The sequence below is a fragment of the Calidris pugnax genome, unplaced genomic scaffold (genome assembly GCF_001431845.1).
Source record: "Calidris pugnax isolate Ruff unplaced genomic scaffold, ASM143184v1 scaffold211, whole genome shotgun sequence".
Classification (NCBI taxonomy): Eukaryota; Metazoa; Chordata; class Aves; order Charadriiformes; family Scolopacidae; genus Calidris; species Calidris pugnax.
Genome location: NW_015091083.1, coordinates 3,834,625 through 3,853,228, shown reverse-complemented (window position 1 = coordinate 3,853,228; position 18,604 = coordinate 3,834,625). Strand labels below are relative to the sequence as shown.

Sequence of the window (18,604 nt, the reverse complement as noted above, 5' to 3'; positions counted from 1 at the left end):
TAAGTACAATGGTTGATTTGCCTTATATTCAGAGATTTTCTGTAGTTGCTAAAAAAAAACAACAAACCACACAAAAACCCCAAGAAACCAACCTCAACAATGCAACTTAAAAAACCTACAAAAAACCCAAACAAACCAAGAATCGCAAAGAAAGAAACAAAAAAACCCAACCAGTACACCACCCATCAAGAAAATTCACAGTCAACAGTACATTTCTGAAATTGTAAAATGTACTGTCTTTAAGTTTGAAGAGTAACTGGTTCATGTTCAGAGTATGCTGGAATGTTGCTATTAAGAAAAATGTTGCAACGTCCACAGTACAAGGTGCTCTTAATATCAGAAGCTGCATGGTGTTTTGGGTTGATTTTTTTTGTGCCTCAAATGAGTAGCCTGGATTTAGAGGCTTATGAAAGACAGAGCAAGATGAGAGGAAGTTGTAAAAACTACTTGAATAGCAGTGCAAGTGGGTGTTTTCCTCTATTCTTACAGAATGTAGAATCCTGTAAATTTTATTTAAAATAAGGTGGTGAAAATGTGATGATTTGTTGTAGAGGAAAATTAGTGTGAAATGATTCATATGTAGTATGTTTTCTTGCACCACCTGTACTGTGCTGTATGAACTGAGTTTCAGACAAAGTCAAAGACAGTTATTTCATGTTCTGGAACAGGTGTTTGGCTGGGTGTGTTTTTTAAATGCATCCTCCTGAAGGTGTGTGAAGCATTTGCTTGTACGAATTTTCTCACTCATAGCTCTGCCATTCAAGAACAGTAATTACTTTACTAATGGAAATGTATATATAGACCTAGTTTACATTATGTGGATTGTATTTATCTCACCTATTAAGAGAGTACATTTTGGAAACCCAAAAGTGAAGGTGGTGGTCAAGTAAATTCAATTTGCTTTGCCTTAAATTATTCTGATATTTGAAATGAACATAGTGATATTAACCTTTTTAGAAAGTGTATTAGAAAGCAAAGTATTCTAGAATGAAGTAGTTAGTATTTGGGGTGGTGGAGGGTTTTTTAACTGTGTAACTATTAATTATTGATTCATGGTGTACTTGAATACACTTCATGTTGCTGTTGTTATTTGCTGTATAACCTTAACAGGCTGAAATAGGTCTGACTTTCAGAAGCTGTGTTTAACTTGATCTTTGCCCTCAATTAAGATACACTTCTCAGCCGTGTGAGATTGTTGTAGACTGTGGACCATATACTGACAAAAGTGGGTTGTATGGAAGATTGCTAAAGGAATTGGATGAGGCACTTGCTTTTCTAAATGACTGCAACATATCTGTACATTCAAAAGAAAGAGATTCAACATTAATTTCTAAGCAGGTAAGGACATTAAGCTATGTGAAAAACTGGGGGAATAGAAGTCTTATTGCTGTTTTTCTTTGCCACGTATATTACTTTACTGAAACTTTAAGGTAGCCAACCTAGAGTAACTGAGCAAAAAGACTTCTGACTTCTGTAAGTCAGTGCAAGTCTTTTCTGAAATGAGTGGGACTTGAATATCAACCATTATCAGCTGAAACCTGTGTCATCCTGACTGGTTTTATTGTTCTGTCATAGTTGTTACAAGAACTATGTACATCCAAATCATGACTCTTTTTGATAGTATTATCAGCGTACCTGATTTCTGGATTCCTTGTTTGACTAGGTAGTGTTGATGGTGCTCAAGTGTCTGTGCTGTACTTTGAGTAGATTATAACTTTCTGTTTTTCCTATTCCACCCACACGTACAAACACCTCATTTTTATTTTTTTTCCCCTTTGAGAGGCTAGACTTGCTACGACTACCCTGAGGCCACTGTACAACTTTCTGGTTAGATGCTTTTGAAACCCTGGCAAGTATCAGGAACAAGTGAAGTAAAAATGCCTAGTAAAGTATTTGTTAGATCTGTGTTAAATATAAATGGTAATAATTTCTGCTTTGTTCAGCTAGCTGCATCAGGAAGTATTCTCCTTTCTAGCATAATTATCTTGTGGTAAATTTCAAATTACAATTTAAAGAATATTTTACAATTTTTTTTTTAACCTTTCTCTTTTTTTTGAGATTCAGAAATGTATAAAATTCAAAGTTCAGTTGTAGTAATTCAGGGGAGAGGGGGAAACTTGCTCCGTTAGAAACACCAAGTTCTCAAGGTCATCTAAGTAACCAAAACAGACTTGTAAATATTTTTATCATAGAACAATTGTCATGATCCTTATAAAGATCGTACTATATGAGAAACAAGATCCCATTGTTAAATGTGCATGAATGTACTTTTTGAACTGATATTTGAATTATTTGTTGTAGATATTGTCAGACTGTCGAGCTGTATTGGTTGTTCTGGGACCCTGGTGTGCGGATAAGGTAGCTGGGATGATGGTGAGAGAGCTACAGAAGTATATCAAACACGAACAAGAGGAGCTGCACAGGAAATTTTTATTGTTTACAGACACTTTCCTAAGGAAAATACATGCACTCTGTGAAGAGCACTTCTCGCCTGCCTCACTTGACCTGAAATTTGTTACCCCAAAAGTAATAAAGCTGCTTGAAATCTTGCGCAAATATAAACCGTATGAAAGGCAGCAGTTTGAAAGTGTTGAATGGTATAACAATAGGAATCAGGATAATTATGTGTCTTGGAGTGATTCTGAAGATGATGATGAAGATGAAGAAATTGAGGAGAAAGAGAAGCCAGAAACTAATTTCCCATCTCCCTTTACTAATATTTTATGTGGAATTATTTTTGTGGAAAGAAGGTACACAGCAGTTGTTCTAAACAGGTAAAGCTTTTTATTTTTTTTTTAAATAAATCATTTAAAAAAGAAAGAATGCAGATTCAGCTGCCAGCACGCGGATGTTAATATCATGAGTATGTAGAGGATTGTCTTAGGTTTTCAGAACTCTTATTGGTTTAGAAGATCGTACTGGATCTGCATAAAAAGTAACAAGAAAAAATATAATTAAAGCTCTGCGTTTATGGGGTAGATGGGGAGAGCATGTGTCTTTGAAAATTGTGCTCAAGGGCTTGTTTTGGACCTGAGTGTGTAATTTGCTTCTTTTAGAAGGCAAAATGTGAAATACTGTACTTAACCTGTAAAATTGCCATATACTGATTTGTCTTAATCAGTCTTTAAATTTATATTTGCAATGGATGCTGGAAACTTCTCTATCCTACTGAGTGCAATACTTCTGGAAATTTTACCATTACCTTAATAAATCACATTATTATGTGATCCAAAACTACAGAAAATGAAATTTGCCCTTGCACAAAAATTTCTTAAGATTTACCAGTACTACTTTAAGAGACAGTGTTTATAAAACGCCTATTCAGTCAAATACTAAGCACTTTCTTACGGTCTCCACCAAGAAAAATATGAACCCTGGAATATTTGCCAAGATACACTTTGCAACACTCTAGTTCCTTATCAGTTCTTATTCCCGAATGTGATGTGTTAGTTATGCATAACACTTAATTGTTAAATGCTATTTGCCACAAACCATGAATGACATCTGATTTATTCACTGATCATGATTTTGGGGTTTTGGTAAGTTGTTTTTTTTTTTGATAGCGTCCTAAATGTCCTGTGCAATTTGTTTATTGCTTTCTGGATACTTCTGAGTCTGACCCTTCTGTTGTTACCTTTTTGCCGGAGTGGATAGTTTGAGTGCATAATGTATTCTTTGATCTGCAGATTTGTCTATGGTGTTTTTTTTTGTGAACTTCTTTTTTTTTCTTTGCCTTTTTTGCATTTTTAAATATGTTTATGTAAATTTGCAATATGAAGCAAACCAAGCCATTCAGCGAAATGAACATGTTCTGTTAATAACTCCTGAAGAAATAACCTTAACAGATTCTGATAAATTTTTGCTGAGCTGACAAAGAGTATTTTGTTATCCTACAGGGAGTGAACAGAATTGTGAAAACTTGTTTTTCTTCTCTGTTAAGTTATGAATGTGATTTAAATTTTACTTTTTCCAGTGTACAATGTCTAGATCAAAAAGGTAACCAAATTCTGTCATCTTTAAAAAGCTTTAGACACCTTTGGTACAGGTTATTGGCAGCATAAAATAGAACTGTATGTAACTTTTTATCCCCTTTGGAAAGCTAGCCAGCAGACTCAAAATGCTCCTTTACCTCATGTAACGCACCTGGTCTCAAAATACCTGGCTGATCAGCAGACCTGGTCTGCTGAAGTTAAGACTGAAAGCCTTCAGTGGAGACCCACACTTCAATTGAGTGGATTTGGTTGAATAGTCTCTGCTGACTGTAGCTATATTTATGCTGTATATACAGGTGGAAAGACTGTCTCCTGAATATGGAATTCATGAGTGTTTGAATTACTGTATCAAACCACTTGATCTTCCAGTAATCTGGTATGGATCATTATACAGAACTAACTTAAAGCAGAAGTATAAATTACTGCCATAATGTCCATGATGACTGAGGAAGTGCAAACTTCATGCCATCTGTTGTATTTTCTGGAAGAAATTGATAGGAATTTTCTCTGAAGCAGTAATTGTATCGTATCTTCTTAGAGATCTTTAGCACCAGCCACTGCACGTACTGTAAATACTACAAATCGGGGGGGGGGGGGGGAACAAAACCCAAAAATGTCAACTTATTCTTTGATTATTATTGCACACAACTGATGAAGTGACTCACTGTTTTATTTGGTGTGTATAATTGAGTTCTGGTGCCTATAAGCTCCTTTTCAGAAGAGAAAACATTTTCCGAAGCCTAGTTTCCTGCCATTTTCATTGTGGTGCCTCTCAGCTCCCTTAGAGGGGGGTCTGAAAGCAGAAATTTTCATACCCATTTGAAAAACACACAACCTGTTACCTAACACTAATAATAATTTTTTAACCACAAGGTTGAAGTCTTGAATGTTTCTCAAGGACTTGCCAAAAATCTGCGAAGTGAAATGTTTATTTAGATGGTTTTAATTGTCCATTCTATAATAAGTGAGATACAGTAAGAATGTTGGGGTTGGTAGGCACTCAAACTGAAGCTATATGACTTGACAGAAATGTCATGTGGAAAAAGAAATATATATTAAAATATTAGGGGTTTTGTCCAGTTATTAACTCACACGTGTCTTCCTATGTTTCCATACTTCCTTTCTCGGGCCCCTAGCCTGCATACAGAAATGTGAATCTCTTTGACCTTGAACTAATGAATCACATACATTTTAGAACAGGAGGGTCCTTCTAGTACATTTCTGTAAGGATAGTAAGCTATTTGTCACTCTCACATTCTCTTGCCTACGTTCCCTGGCCATTCCAGTTCTAACAGATTGCAAAGGAATGAACTCTTCAAGGTGTTCCTGTAAATCTTGTTTAAAACAGCAACCAAGTTAAGGGGAGAATTCAGTAATGTCCCAAGGGTAGAAAGGCCAGGGAGGACTCTGCCATTTTCCATCTGGTTTGGCAGCAGCTCGCTGGATGGGTGGTGGGCACATAGCTGGGGGCTGGCAGAGCACCCATCTTGTATGTGAGGCAGATCTGCTGGAGATGTAATTGGGAAAGGTTTCAATTACTGTGAATTATTTATATGAGAAATCTTCTGCCTTGTCTGTGAAATCAAAACGGTGCAAAAGCCAGCCTTTCCTGCTTCTCAAACGTAAAGAAGGATGTATGGGAATAAACAGAGAGCATGGATGATCCTTACCTCCCCATTCGGTGTTCATTTTTGAAGAATTGGATTAAATCCTCCAATTGTAGATACACTTGGGTTAATTTCAAAAGTAGTAAGCATGTCAGTGGTCAAACGTTTTGTCATTCGTATAGCTGAACAGAATATGTATTTTAATATTAAGGAGAATAAGAATCTATGTTTTAACCTAAAAATTAACACCTTATATTGGGGAAATATACTTTGAGGGAGCATTACAGTTTCTCTGCTAGAATCGGTCATCATCTACAGAAAATGAGATTAACTAAACTGGTCGTGTGTAGGGTGCCGTGACAACAGGGAGCCTTAGAGCAATGGATTGGTTTAAAAACCTCTGGTTTTACCATGATAGGTCTGAAATGCATGTGATGCATACACACACAGCACGTGTGTGCATGCAGTCTTATTTTGCTTACTGGGGTTTTCACTAGAACTAGTGTTTTTAGAGAAAACTAAGGTCAGTTTTAGGTGTTAGCATGGCTTAATTGTCATCCTTCCATTTCTTCTTTTAATGTAAGTCTTGCAAGCAAAAGATTGTCTCCATTTTCTGGGTTGTGTGACTTCTAAAAACACATGTAATATTTTTAGGTTGATAAAAGAAGCTGGTAAACAAGATCCGGAACTGGCTTACATCAGTAGCAATTTTATAACTGGACATGGCATTGGCAAGAACCAGCCTCGTAACAAGCAGATGGAAGTAGAGTTCAGAAAACAGGAAGAGGTAACTTCAAGAAAAATAATTGAAACTAGCAGTACTTTGAGAGCCTTTTGGTTTCTTTCTTTGGGGGTGGGTGTGTCGGTATCTTCAAAACCGAAACAAACCAACAGGCAGAGCCTAAGCACAGTCCTTGGAAGTTCAGGGAATTCCCTTGCTTTAATATGCATGCTGATTGGAGATACAGATGTTCTTCATTAAAAAAACAAGCAAACCAAACAGAACCAAAAAAAAACAAAACAAACAAACAAACCCCCCATGTGTAGAGACATTACTATGTCACCTTACACAAACAGAAAAATGTAAAATCATGTCTGTGTTTAGTCGGATCATCAGTGATCTAATTTTTCTGCTTTGGGTTAGTAGTAGTACAGTAATACTGTAACGAAAGTCCAGGATTCTGACACTTTCAACAGTTAAGCTGGTTTTAATATTTATCTTTGCTAATAAATTTGGTAAATCATTAAATGATAAAAATGTAAACCCCTATGACTTTGACCTCGCTTAAAGCATGTGAAGTATTTTGAAAGCAAACGCATTTATTCCTCCCCCTCACCTGGCTGTAGTAGCTTCTCAGACTTAGGTAATTCCACATACCAGATTTGATTCCTAGAAGTCTACCTGTTCTGATAAATAGCCTTGCTGTGTTTCTGAAATGACTTTTTGTAATAGTTTTATATCTGACAATTTTTGGAATGTCTGATCCCCTCCCCTTGTTTTTATTGGCTTTTGATGAATCTGATGATGGAAACAGGTCTCGGACTAATCTCTCAAATTTGTCATTACTTTTGCAGGTTCTTAGAAAATTTCGTGCACATGAGACCAACCTACTTATTGCTACTAGTATTGTAGAAGAGGGTGTTGACATACCAAAATGCAACTTGGTGGTGCGTTTTGATTTGCCCACAGAATACCGTTCCTACGTGCAGTCAAAAGGAAGAGCTAGAGCACCAATTTCCAATTACATCATGTTAGCAGATACAGACAAAATCAAAAGTTTTGAAGAAGATCTTAAGACATACAAAGCTATTGAGAAGGTATGAGGTCAAAGGAATGTGCCTGGTTTTATTAAATTTATCCTAGTATTTTAAAGGAAAAATCTCTCATTATGCTCTATTCTTGAAATGTTAAGATCCTGAGAAACAAATGCTCAAAATCTGTCGATGCCAATGAAACTGAAACTGAACCCATTGTTGATGATGATGATATATTTCCACCCTATGTGTTGAGGCCAGATGAGAACAGTCCAAGAGTTACTATTAACACTGCTATTGGACACATAAATAGGTAAGAGGCACATTCAGTTTTTACTTCTTGTCTTTAAATAAAAAGTTGCTTAGTCTGTCTCACAACATGGAAGCGTAGGCTGGGGCATTGTATGAGTTTCCTCTTAAGAATCTTGTAGGATCTTCCCCTGCTCAAGAAAGTGACCACAGCAGTTTGAAAGGATAGTTTGGTTTTTGTCTTTTTGTCCTACAGAGGTTCTAGCTCTGATAATAAATCTAGTGATACTGATTCCTGTTTAATTAAAAGCTGCCCTGAAAACATTCCTTTTCCAAATGAGTAGCAAGATTTTTGATGTGGGTTTTTTTTTTGCTCTTGGCAAGCTAGCTTAAAAAAAAAAAGTGTCTTGTTAAAACTGTAATAAAATCTTCCACTTCTAATATTCACATTTGTAATAGCAATTTGCTGTCATGTTTAAAAAAAACCCACAACAGCATAGTAAGCAAGCTGAACATAATACAAGTTTTATTACATATATTGCTTCCAAGCCAGTATCATCTTTGTCAGGCCATGGCAATTAGAGGAGGTCCCCAGTGGCTGGAAAAGGTAAATGTTATGACACTTCAAAAAACGCAAGGAAGAAGTTTCAAGGGGCTACAGACCTGTCAATGTTACCTTAGTCACACAATATTATGTACCAAGTCTTCATGGAGGCTGTTTGCAGGCACAGAAAGGAAAAAGTGGTAGGCAACAGGCAGCACTAGTTTTATCAAGGGCAGTTTCTGCCTAACCAGCCTTGTCTCCTGTGACAAAATGCTTGCTTGACTCTGAAATGGGAGAAAAGCAGTGAATGTCATTTACTTAAGTAAAGCTTTCAGTGCCGTTGCCATAGTACTTTAGTGGCCAAGTGCATGAGTTGCAGAGCATTTCAGTGGACTGCCTGGTAAATAAACCTTGGCAAAAGGTGTAATGGTAGATGATTCAAAGGCAGCTGCTTGCATTTGGCATTCCTGGTGGGCCATTAAGAGGTATAATACAATTTAGCATCAGCGTGTTTGCATTTGATACCAAGTTGTGAGGGGGGGGAAATAAGTGCAGTGGAGGTACTACCCATTCAGAGGGGAACCATGACAAATGGGAGGAGTAGGCCAACAGTAAACGTTGGAGATTAAACAAAAGCAAATGCAAACTCTGGTACCTGGGATGGAATAGTCTTGTGCATCATTGCAATCTTGGAACCACCTTTCTAGAGAGCAGCTCTGTAGTAAAGGACTTGAGGTCTCCTGCTCAGCAGTTAGTTGAACATCAGTCAGCAGCGTACCCTTGCAGTGCTCAGTATGGCCTGAAGTCACCTTTTGTAGTGTTTACACCAGTAAGGCAAGATTCCATTGAAATGTCTTTAGGTTTCAATTTACAGGTTTTGATTATTTGTAAAATGTTTTGTCAACTTAGGTACTGCGCTAGATTACCAAGTGATCCATTTACACACCTAGCTCCCAAGTGTAAAACCCGAGAACTACCTGATCATACGTTTTACTCTACTCTCTACCTGCCAATCAACTCACCTCTTCGAGCTTCAATTGTTGTAGGTATTTGGGGAAGGAAAAGCATAGAAATAAGTAAATCTGTTGGCATAGATGTATGTGTGTGCCTTTTCTAGAATTAGTTTGTTTCATTATTGTAGTAAAAATGGCATGATTTTTCTTTTCCTTTACTGTGCTCTGTAACTGTATTTAGATCCCTGTTTGTATCTGTTATAATCTGTTTTCCAGCAGTTACTGTTTATTCCAAAGGCAAAAATATTTATGTTCTTCCCAGTGCCTTGTTTTTTCACACACTTATATGTATCAACTGTAGGAAAACATCGTTTATTGGTTTTGATCAATAGTAAGTTGAGTACAAAACCTTGTAATTTTAGCTTCTGTGAAAAAACAACATAAGTCTGAATATCTGCACAAAGCTGTCATCAATGTAATATTTTGCAGAATTTTGCTTACCTAATGTTTGTCTTAATTAAACTAACTGTACAATGTATAATGAGTAATGTGCTAATTAACCAATGTTTTTAAGAAGTATTTTAATGTTTATAGGGTCCTCCAATGAGTTGTGCAAGACTGGCTGAGAGAGTTGTAGCTCTTATTTGCTGTGAAAAACTGCACAAAATTGGTAAGAACTGGAAAAGCAACACTTCTTTGCTAAAGTATATTTTATAATTGATAAATTTAAGATGGTATAGATATCATGCATATATATGCAGTTCTGCTCTAGCTATCTACTATAGCTTCCCTTCTCTTGCCTTCATTTTATGATATGGTCATGTAATTACTAATTTAGTGTACGTCTTTAAAGCTCAAGCTAGATTTTTCCGGGGAAATCTTGTTATTTAACATATTTTGACTTAACCAGCAAATGCAATATTAATACAAGACACACAGATCTTGACATTGAATATACTTAATAAAGGGGAAAAGAGTCTTGTTCTCTACAAGACTTTGCTTATAGGTCAGGGATTACATACTGCAGCCAAAAAATAACTTGTTTTTTTCAAGTAAATTGTAACTAATTAACATATGAAATATGCAGCCCTAAATTTATTGTATTCTCTACATAAGTCATGTTCCAAAAATAGGTCATTGCAGGATTATTTCAGCTCTCTTGTCTCTAGTAAGTATAATGGAGCATATTCTTTATTGTAGAATATTTTAAAGAGAATTCCATGTTATGGGTGCTTTGAAGTACGGAAGTATTTATGTATCTTTTAAGCAAAAAAGATTGTAGGTCTGGGGCTTGTCTTTTTCTTCTGTCTGAATTAAACCTTTTGATCATTGAATTCATACCAATAAACATATCCAGGAGTGACATCATGATGACTCAACTCAGTGTTGGGGGTACACACTACTGTTGAGTAGTAATCCCCTTTTTAGGATGATACAAAACTATAAGTGTTCCCTCTTTCTTGGCATAACTCCATGTGAGTGATTTTTCAAATGAGTATTTCAGTCACTGGTTGGTTTTTATGGGAAAAAAAGTTTCTTTTTCTTCAATATTTTCATTACAGAATTGAATTTTTTTATTAAAATTTCAGAGGTGTTTGCTATAAGTATTTTTGCAAAAAAGTTCAACTTTTATCGTTCTTTCCCCGGAGTTACACTTTTGGAACTGTGCAGTAGTAAGTGTATTTTAACAACTTAGGTGAGGGGTTTTCATGAACAATCAATCACATCTGCTGCGTAGGAGCTGAATGAACCAAGATTTGAGTGTTCCTAATGCTATTTCTTTGTATTCTTTTGTAATGTTTAGGTGAACTGGATGATCATTTGATGCCAGTTGGGAAAGAAACGGTTAAATATGAGGAGGAGCTTGATTTACATGATGAAGAAGAAACCAATGTTCCAGGAAGGCCAGGCTCTACAAAACGAAGACAGTGCTATCCTAAAGCTGTTAGTATCACTCACTGCTGTCCACATCTCCAATTAAATGTTTGATGCAGTGATTAGAAGACAAAACTGCCAACTCTTAATCTTATCTGATAACAATCTCTTAACACCAAATCTTGCATTTATAGTGGAAATATTTTGCAATTTTAACTGAATGGAAACTCATTACCTGAATGAGCTTATGCCACCATATGCTTCGAAAGCATGCCGGTAGTTCAAAGAATGTGCACTTTCTATAAAACCCTAAAGTAATTCTATTGTTGGCATTCTCCATCTGCCCCAGTTTTATTAGTAGTTAAAATAATTGATTGTTGGGAAAGCTCAGGAAAGGATAACGTGGCATCACGGGGTATATTACAGAGGGAACAACAGCTGAGAAAACCTTTCTCTTGCAATGCTTCACAAACAGTTTGGACCTTTGCACAGTGTTTATTGGTGCTTTTTGTTACAAGTGCCTTTCTCAGCCCCCTTACCTCACTAGGGATTTTTGGAATAGGGTTGACCCATAAACTGCATGATTACGGTATCTCTCATTCAGAGGAGTTGATTTGTCAAGTGATGCATCATTCTTTCTTGGTTATTTTTTTAATGCAGAATCCAAGAATACTTTCCCTTGCTTTTGTCCCAGCTTTTCACATCTGGAAAAGAAGCTTTGGCAAATGTTTAAGGTCTACAAGATTCTCTTGGGCTTAATATAGTTATTAAACTTATGAGTAATTTTCCATTAAGCCAAGACCATAGTTTTGCCACAGTATAACTTTAAAATCCAGGACTACATGTATTGCAATTTAGTTTTAGATAAACAGGAGGATCATTTTTGAGACCTACAAAGTAATGAACTCCTATCAGACATAGCTCATGTTTTCTTAAGGTCTATAACAAATACAAGCAGCAGAGTTTAAAGTGCTTGTGGCTGTTGTGAGTATTCACATCTGTAAGCTAGAATTGTTATTAGGAAACTTTTATAGTGTAGTGCCTGGGCAAAGGGGCAGTGTGTCTAATTTTGTATGTGTGTTTGCCCTAAGTGTATGATGAACATTTTTTGATACTTCTAAACAGTTCTGCTGGGGAAAAGAATCTGTGTTAATTAAGCTGTAAGTTTGGCCAAGCTTATATGAAAAGTGAATTACTGGGATGTGGTTTTTTTTCCTGTGTGCACCCATTTTTCTTTCTCTTTCCTTTTACTTTTTTTTTATTTCTGCTGTTCCTGTGTGCACCCATTTTTCTTTCTCTTTTCTTTTACTTTTTTCTTTTATTTCTGCTCTTAAGGTCCAAAAACCCTGGATATAAAGTGTGCTCCAGAGTTACCGGCTAAATATGGAAATTGGCAGAAAAACTTTAGTTGTATTTATGTTGAAGGGCTGTTTGTGTTTTACAGTTAGACTTGCATTTCTAACACAAGGTGGATATGGGGGAAGTTTTAGGGATGTAATGGAAGTTGCCTCCTGGCGAGTAAGAACTGTTTGGACAGATCTCATGGCGGCTGGGCCAGACTGCTGACCAAATGTTTTAGCTTAAGAAAGAAACAATTACTTAAGTCCAAATTATATTTTTTTTATTCCTCATTTTTAGAAATACCATTCCAAATAAACACGTGAAGCCTTGTTCAAAGAGTAGTCTTTAGGTGAATTTTGCTGATTTTTTTATGATGTCAACTTTTTCTTTCTTGTTTTGATTTTTAGATTCCAGAATGTTTGAGGGATAGTTATCCCAAACCTGACCAGCCCTGTTACTTGTATGTAATAGGAATGGTGTTAACTACTCCTCTACCTGATGAGCTCAACTTCAGGAGACGAAAGCTATATCCTCCTGAGGATACGACAAGATGTTTTGGCATATTGACAGCCAAACCTATACCTCAGGTAATGAATCTAGCTCCTTTCCTTATTCTACATGGTTTACAACCTGACATTTGCAACTTATTGCCCAGCCCCAGACTGAAGAGTTGGAAGTGACCGTAAGTGCTGCTTATATGGAGTAACCTCCAGAAAACAAGCAATAAGATCCATCCAGCCCAGTTACCACTTCATTTTCTTTCTTTGTGATGGAACAATCTGTTCTGTTTTTGCTATTTTGTTCTATTGTTTCTATTTTTGTTGTTTTACAACTTAATTTTTTATTGTTTTGCAGTGACAAATTCAAAATCTTTCTCCTTTTTTGTATGAGGCATGATAGGAGTGGTGTTTCAGCTACAGAGATGCCTTGCTATACCCTATCTATATGAAAGCCACAGTAACAAGTCCTCTCAGCATTTCTAGTCTGCAGCAGCAGAAAAATAGGCCATGTTAATTGAAATTCGTACCTCTTCCATAGGAAAATTTTTGATAGACATTTTCTGTGGATGAGACTGAGCTGAGGAAGATTTTTTTAAATTATGTTTTCTGTTGTCTGTAGAAGAAAACATTTCAGCAATATTGCTGGGTTTCACATTTCTTCCTCCATAAGAAAGAAGACTTCAATTTTTATTTGATCTTACGTACAGAGAAGAGCTGTAAAACACAAGAATAACTATTAAGAAACAACAAAAACCCCCATTCTTTATGACTTCAAAATCTCATCTATAGTTGAAGGTCACTAAAGGTCAAAATTCTGATCCAGTGTGCTGTGGGGTCAGGCAAGTGCTACCTCAGCATCTGAACTAAACAACCAATACTCTGTAGAGGAATCCTGCTCTGGATTTTCTCTCTTAATTTCTCTTGGTTTTTTATTATTTAGATTCCTCACTTTCCTGTGTATACTCGCTCTGGAGAGGTTACAATATCTATTGAGCTTAAGAAATCTGGTTTCACTCTGTCTCTGCAAATGCTTGAGCTGATAACGCGACTCCACCAGTACATTTTTTCACATATTCTTCGTCTTGAGAAACCTGCACTAGAGTTCAAACCCACAGAAGCTGATTCAGCCTATTGTGTTCTACCTCTTAATGTTGGTAAGAATAGAGCTCTTGTTTTTTAAATACTCGCTTTGAATCCCTTTAGCAACGTGTTTGTTAATGTTTATTTCAGGTGTTAGCTGTAGAAATAATACTATATGTGGTAGTATGACAATTTGTCAGTTATATTTTTATTACTTCTTCACAATTCCAAATTAGTTTTAAGTTGGTGATGTGAGTCAATTTAGAGTAAGTTTCAGCTGCCTCCATAAGAGAATAAAATTGTATATGTCTGCTTTTAAAGTTTTTGAAAATAATCAAATATGTGTATAGAATTAAAAAAAAAAAAAACACCAAAAAACAACAACTTTGAAATTTACCATTTCCCAGAAAAGTTTAGCCTGGAAAACTCCCTCCTGAATAACTGAGTTATGCATTTTCCTTTTTAAGTTGATGACTCCAGCACTTTGGACATTGACTTTAAGTTTATGGAAGACATTGAGAAATCTGAGGCACGTACAGGCATTCCCAGTACACAGTATACAAAAGAAATGCCTTTTATTTTCAAGTTAGAAGATTACCAGGATGCGGTTATCATTCCACGGTGAGTGCTACATACGTATTTTAAGTATATACCTATTATATTTATACAAACATTGGTAGTAAGGAGATACTAATACCTGTAACAGAACTGCTTGTAAGAAATGTATGCTACTATTCTGAAGATATCTGGTGGTATCTCAAGTATTCTGCTTGTATTACAAGAACTGCACTGTCCTTGGAAGGTTTGTGAATTTACGTCACTAGGTATTTGGGGTTTTGTATTTTAACTCTATATGGAGAATGACTTGATTAAATGCCAGTTTAGGTGTGAATTAGTACAGTCTTTGTATGTAGTAGAACTCCGTTTCTACTGATTGTAGCACATTAAAGAGCCAAAATAAAAAGCTTGTTAGATGTTTGGAAATTATCCTTTCCAGCATTACTCAGGGAGATCATTGTCCAGAGCTTAATTTTGTATTAGATATTGAAGACATAAATTGTTCATTTAATATAAATATTTCTGTAGAGGGAATTCTGTGGATTATAGATTGACTTTATTCTTTTAATATAAATATTTCTGTAGAGGGAATTCTGTAGATTATATATTGACTTTATTCTTTTTATCTTATAGCACACTTCTCGTTCAGTATTTCAGTTAGCTAAACAAATGGTTTCTACAACAAAAAACCACACCAAACAAAGACCTTGAGTGAGCTATTTAATGGTTTATCAACTGACCACATTGGAACATAAAGAACTTAGCATAAGCTTTACCCTAAGATTGTAACATATGCCAAAATACTACTTCTTTTTTTTTAGGTATCGAAATTTTGATCAGCCTCATCGATTCTATGTAGCTGATGTATACACTGATCTTACTCCTCTCAGTAAATTCCCTTCCCCTGAATATGAAACTTTTGCTGAATATTATAAAACAAAGTATAATCTTGACCTGACCAATCTCAACCAGCCGCTGCTGGATGTGGACCACACATCTTCAAGGTAACAGCAGTCATATATGTGTCTGTTTGGAGTTTGACAATAAAGTGCCTTTTTTTTTTTAAATAGGAGAAAGTTGAGGGCTTGTAGTTTCTAAAATAATTACTGAATTTTTTTTTTTCTTGAGGTACTTAAGTTACATTGTAACTTGAGTCCATTTTTTTCCAGACGTAACTGTGCTGTCACTTCACAACGCACTGAATAGTAATAAGTCATCACTTTAGAAAGTTTAGGCTAAGTAAGTTCTTTTCATTAATTATGTACTTATATTAAAGTATTTTCACATGGTTTTTAGACTTAATCTTTTGACTCCTCGCCATTTGAATCAGAAGGGGAAAGCACTTCCACTAAGCAGTGCTGAGAAGAGGAAAGCAAAGTGGGAAAGCTTACAGAATAAGCAGGTAAAATAGAAGTATCTAATTCAAGTTGCCTCTCTTTTAACAGTGGTCAGATGACTGCCTTTACAGGTAAAATTCTTTTCTTCCCCCCTCCTCTCCCCAGATACTGGTTCCAGAGCTCTGTGCTATACATCCTATTCCAGCATCGTTGTGGAGAAAAGCAGTTTGCCTGCCCAGCATACTTTATCGCCTGCACTGCCTTTTGACAGCAGAGGAACTGAGAGCTCAAACAGCCACTGATGCTGGTGTAGGGGTTAAATCACTTCCTGCAGATTTCAGGCATGTAATTTTTTAATATGATATCTGACTTCACTGGAAAACTAAGTGAAAACTTAACCATTACTGCTTGAATTTAAAACTGCTTCCCTTTAACTCCTGTCAGTTTTCAGTGAAGCATAGTTTAAAAGACTTGTGGTGAAGTTAGATGCTGCAGTCACTGTTCTTCTCAGAAGAACGTGGCTTTTTTTAAACCTGTATGTGCCTATAGTCTTCTTGTCTTGTGGTGATAATTTTTTGTTAACAAAATCAGCATGTATCTTTACAGATATCCTAACTTGGACTTCGGATGGAAAAAGTCTATTGACAGCAAATCCTTCATCTCTATTCCTAACTCCTCTTTAGTAGAGAATGAAAATTACTGTAAGCACAGCACAATTGTAGTCCCTGAAAATGCTGCACATCAAGGTGCTAATAGAACCTCTTCTGCAGAAAACCATGACCAAATGTCTGTGAGTTACAGAACATTGCTCAATGAGTCACCCAGTAAACTCCAAATTGATGTCTCGGCAGAACTTGCAGCAATTAATGGTGTTTCTTATAATAAAAATCTTGCCAATGGCAATTGTGATTTAGTTAACAGAGACTTTTGCCAAGGAAATCAGCTGAATTACTGCAGGCAGGAAATACCTGTACAACCAACTACCTCATATCCCATTCAGAATTTATACAGCAGTGAGAACCAGCCCAAGCCCAGCAATGAATGTACTCTACTGAGTAATAAATACCTTGATGGAAATGCTAACAGATCTACCTCAGATGGATGCCCCAAAATGGCAGTGACCACCAGTACTTCAAAAGCTATTAATCTTTCAAAAGACAGAGCAGATTCTGAAAAGAACCCTTCCAGTGGGTACTCCTCAAAAACTCTCGGTCCTAATCCTGGTCTCATTCTTCAAGCTTTGACTCTCTCAAATGCTAGTGATGGATTTAATCTGGAGCGGCTAGAAATGCTTGGTGATTCGTTTTTAAAGCATGCCATCACTACATACTTGTTTTGCACTTACCCTGATGCTCATGAGGGACGGCTGTCGTATATGAGAAGCAAAAAAGTAAGTAGTAATAATCCAGTGATATTATAAAAAGCATGCTGTAACAAGCCATATATATAAAAAAATTCACTAGAAGATTGAATGGCAACAGGTTGATCTGATTTTGCAGCTTTACTGATTATACATTTGGTAGCATGCGTATTAGGAATAAAAATACAGGTCTACAGGATTAATGTTGCCATAATTGTGATTGATTAAAACTGTCTGCAGTTAATTTTGAAATCTAAACCAGCTGATTATTAGCCTACAAAACGACAGGACTGAACAGAACTAAAAATGCTTTTGAAAGTATTTTTAAAGTAAACATAAACAGTAATGAGCAGAGCCTTCAGTTATACGGCTGCTGTTTTTAAATTCTGGAATAATCAATCATGTGAAAGTTTGTTTTGGTTTGGGGTTTTTCCCTGCATATTGTGATAACTTGAATTAAATGCTAATGATTTGATTGTCTACCTGTAATAAAATGTATCACTCAGAGAATGAAGTGATCGAGTAGCCTAATCTAGGAAAATAAGAAGGGTTAAATAAACTGCACAGTTTGAATTAAGAAAGAGATTGAATATTCAAGTGCAAATTTCAAGTCTTGAAACATGGAAATTGTGTTTAAAATGAGAAACAAAGATCAGAAGTTGATAAGGAAGTATGTTTGTGTGAGAGTGCTTTTTTTTCCCTTCCCTGTAAAACATTTAAAAATTTTACAGCCTATCAAAATAACATCTGGATTATGACTTAATAAGATTTGTTATACGGAACTGTTTTAACACTTTCTACTGCCAAGCTGTAGGTCAATGTACCCATAATAGCTTAGCATTTGTCATTCCAAATCTAGTCTGAATGTTGATTACTAATATTGATAATTAATGACACTTGTACAGCTTATATTTACTATTATTTTAAAAATAGCAACAATTTTATTTGCAAAGAGAATTTATTGATAATTAATGACACTTGTACAGCTTATATTTACTATTATTTTAAAAATAGCAACAATTTTATTTGCGAAGAGAATTTAACAGATTTCTTTAACTGAAATTGTCACACCTTATTTCCTTGGCCTTAAAACAAACAAACAAAAAATTAAAGAATTAGTACCTTGCTGTGAATTGCTTGTACTTTATAAAATCTAGATTTTTGAGAACTAGATAAATACATAATGATACAAGGTCTGAGTAATTTAACAGATTTCTTTAACTGAAATTGTCACACCTTATTTCCTTGGCCTTAAAACAAACAAACAAAAAATTAAAGAATTATACCTTGCTGTGAATTGCTTGTACTTTACAAAATCTAGATTTTTGAGAACCAGATAAATACATAATGATACAAGGTCTGAGCTTGACATGTAAAATTGTTTTGTTCCTTTTGCATTTTAACCTATTTTTATGTAAGTGTATGTCCAGAGGTTTATCAGACTGTTTTTCTT

General features: G+C 35.7%; 1 protein-coding gene across 2 annotated transcripts in view; it reads left to right on the top strand.

The window, feature by feature from the left end:
* Positions 1 to 18,604, top strand: part of DICER1 (dicer 1, ribonuclease type III) — a 62,604-nt gene that overhangs the window by 28,602 nt on the left and 15,398 nt on the right. For both annotated transcript variants that reach the window (XM_014957583.1, XM_014957582.1), the window contains 15 exons: positions 1,170 to 1,338; positions 2,302 to 2,774; positions 6,254 to 6,386; positions 7,175 to 7,417; positions 7,513 to 7,667; positions 9,057 to 9,189; positions 9,695 to 9,770; positions 10,905 to 11,044; positions 12,724 to 12,903; positions 13,757 to 13,970; positions 14,364 to 14,517; positions 15,276 to 15,458; positions 15,751 to 15,856; positions 15,957 to 16,132; positions 16,398 to 17,181. In XM_014957583.1, coding sequence (XP_014813069.1) covers positions 1,170 to 1,338; positions 2,302 to 2,774; positions 6,254 to 6,386; positions 7,175 to 7,417; positions 7,513 to 7,667; positions 9,057 to 9,189; positions 9,695 to 9,770; positions 10,905 to 11,044; positions 12,724 to 12,903; positions 13,757 to 13,970; positions 14,364 to 14,517; positions 15,276 to 15,458; positions 15,751 to 15,856; positions 15,957 to 16,132; positions 16,398 to 17,181 — 3,319 coding nt within the window. The remainder of the gene's footprint in view (positions 1 to 1,169; positions 1,339 to 2,301; positions 2,775 to 6,253; positions 6,387 to 7,174; positions 7,418 to 7,512; positions 7,668 to 9,056; positions 9,190 to 9,694; positions 9,771 to 10,904; positions 11,045 to 12,723; positions 12,904 to 13,756; positions 13,971 to 14,363; positions 14,518 to 15,275; positions 15,459 to 15,750; positions 15,857 to 15,956; positions 16,133 to 16,397; positions 17,182 to 18,604) is intronic.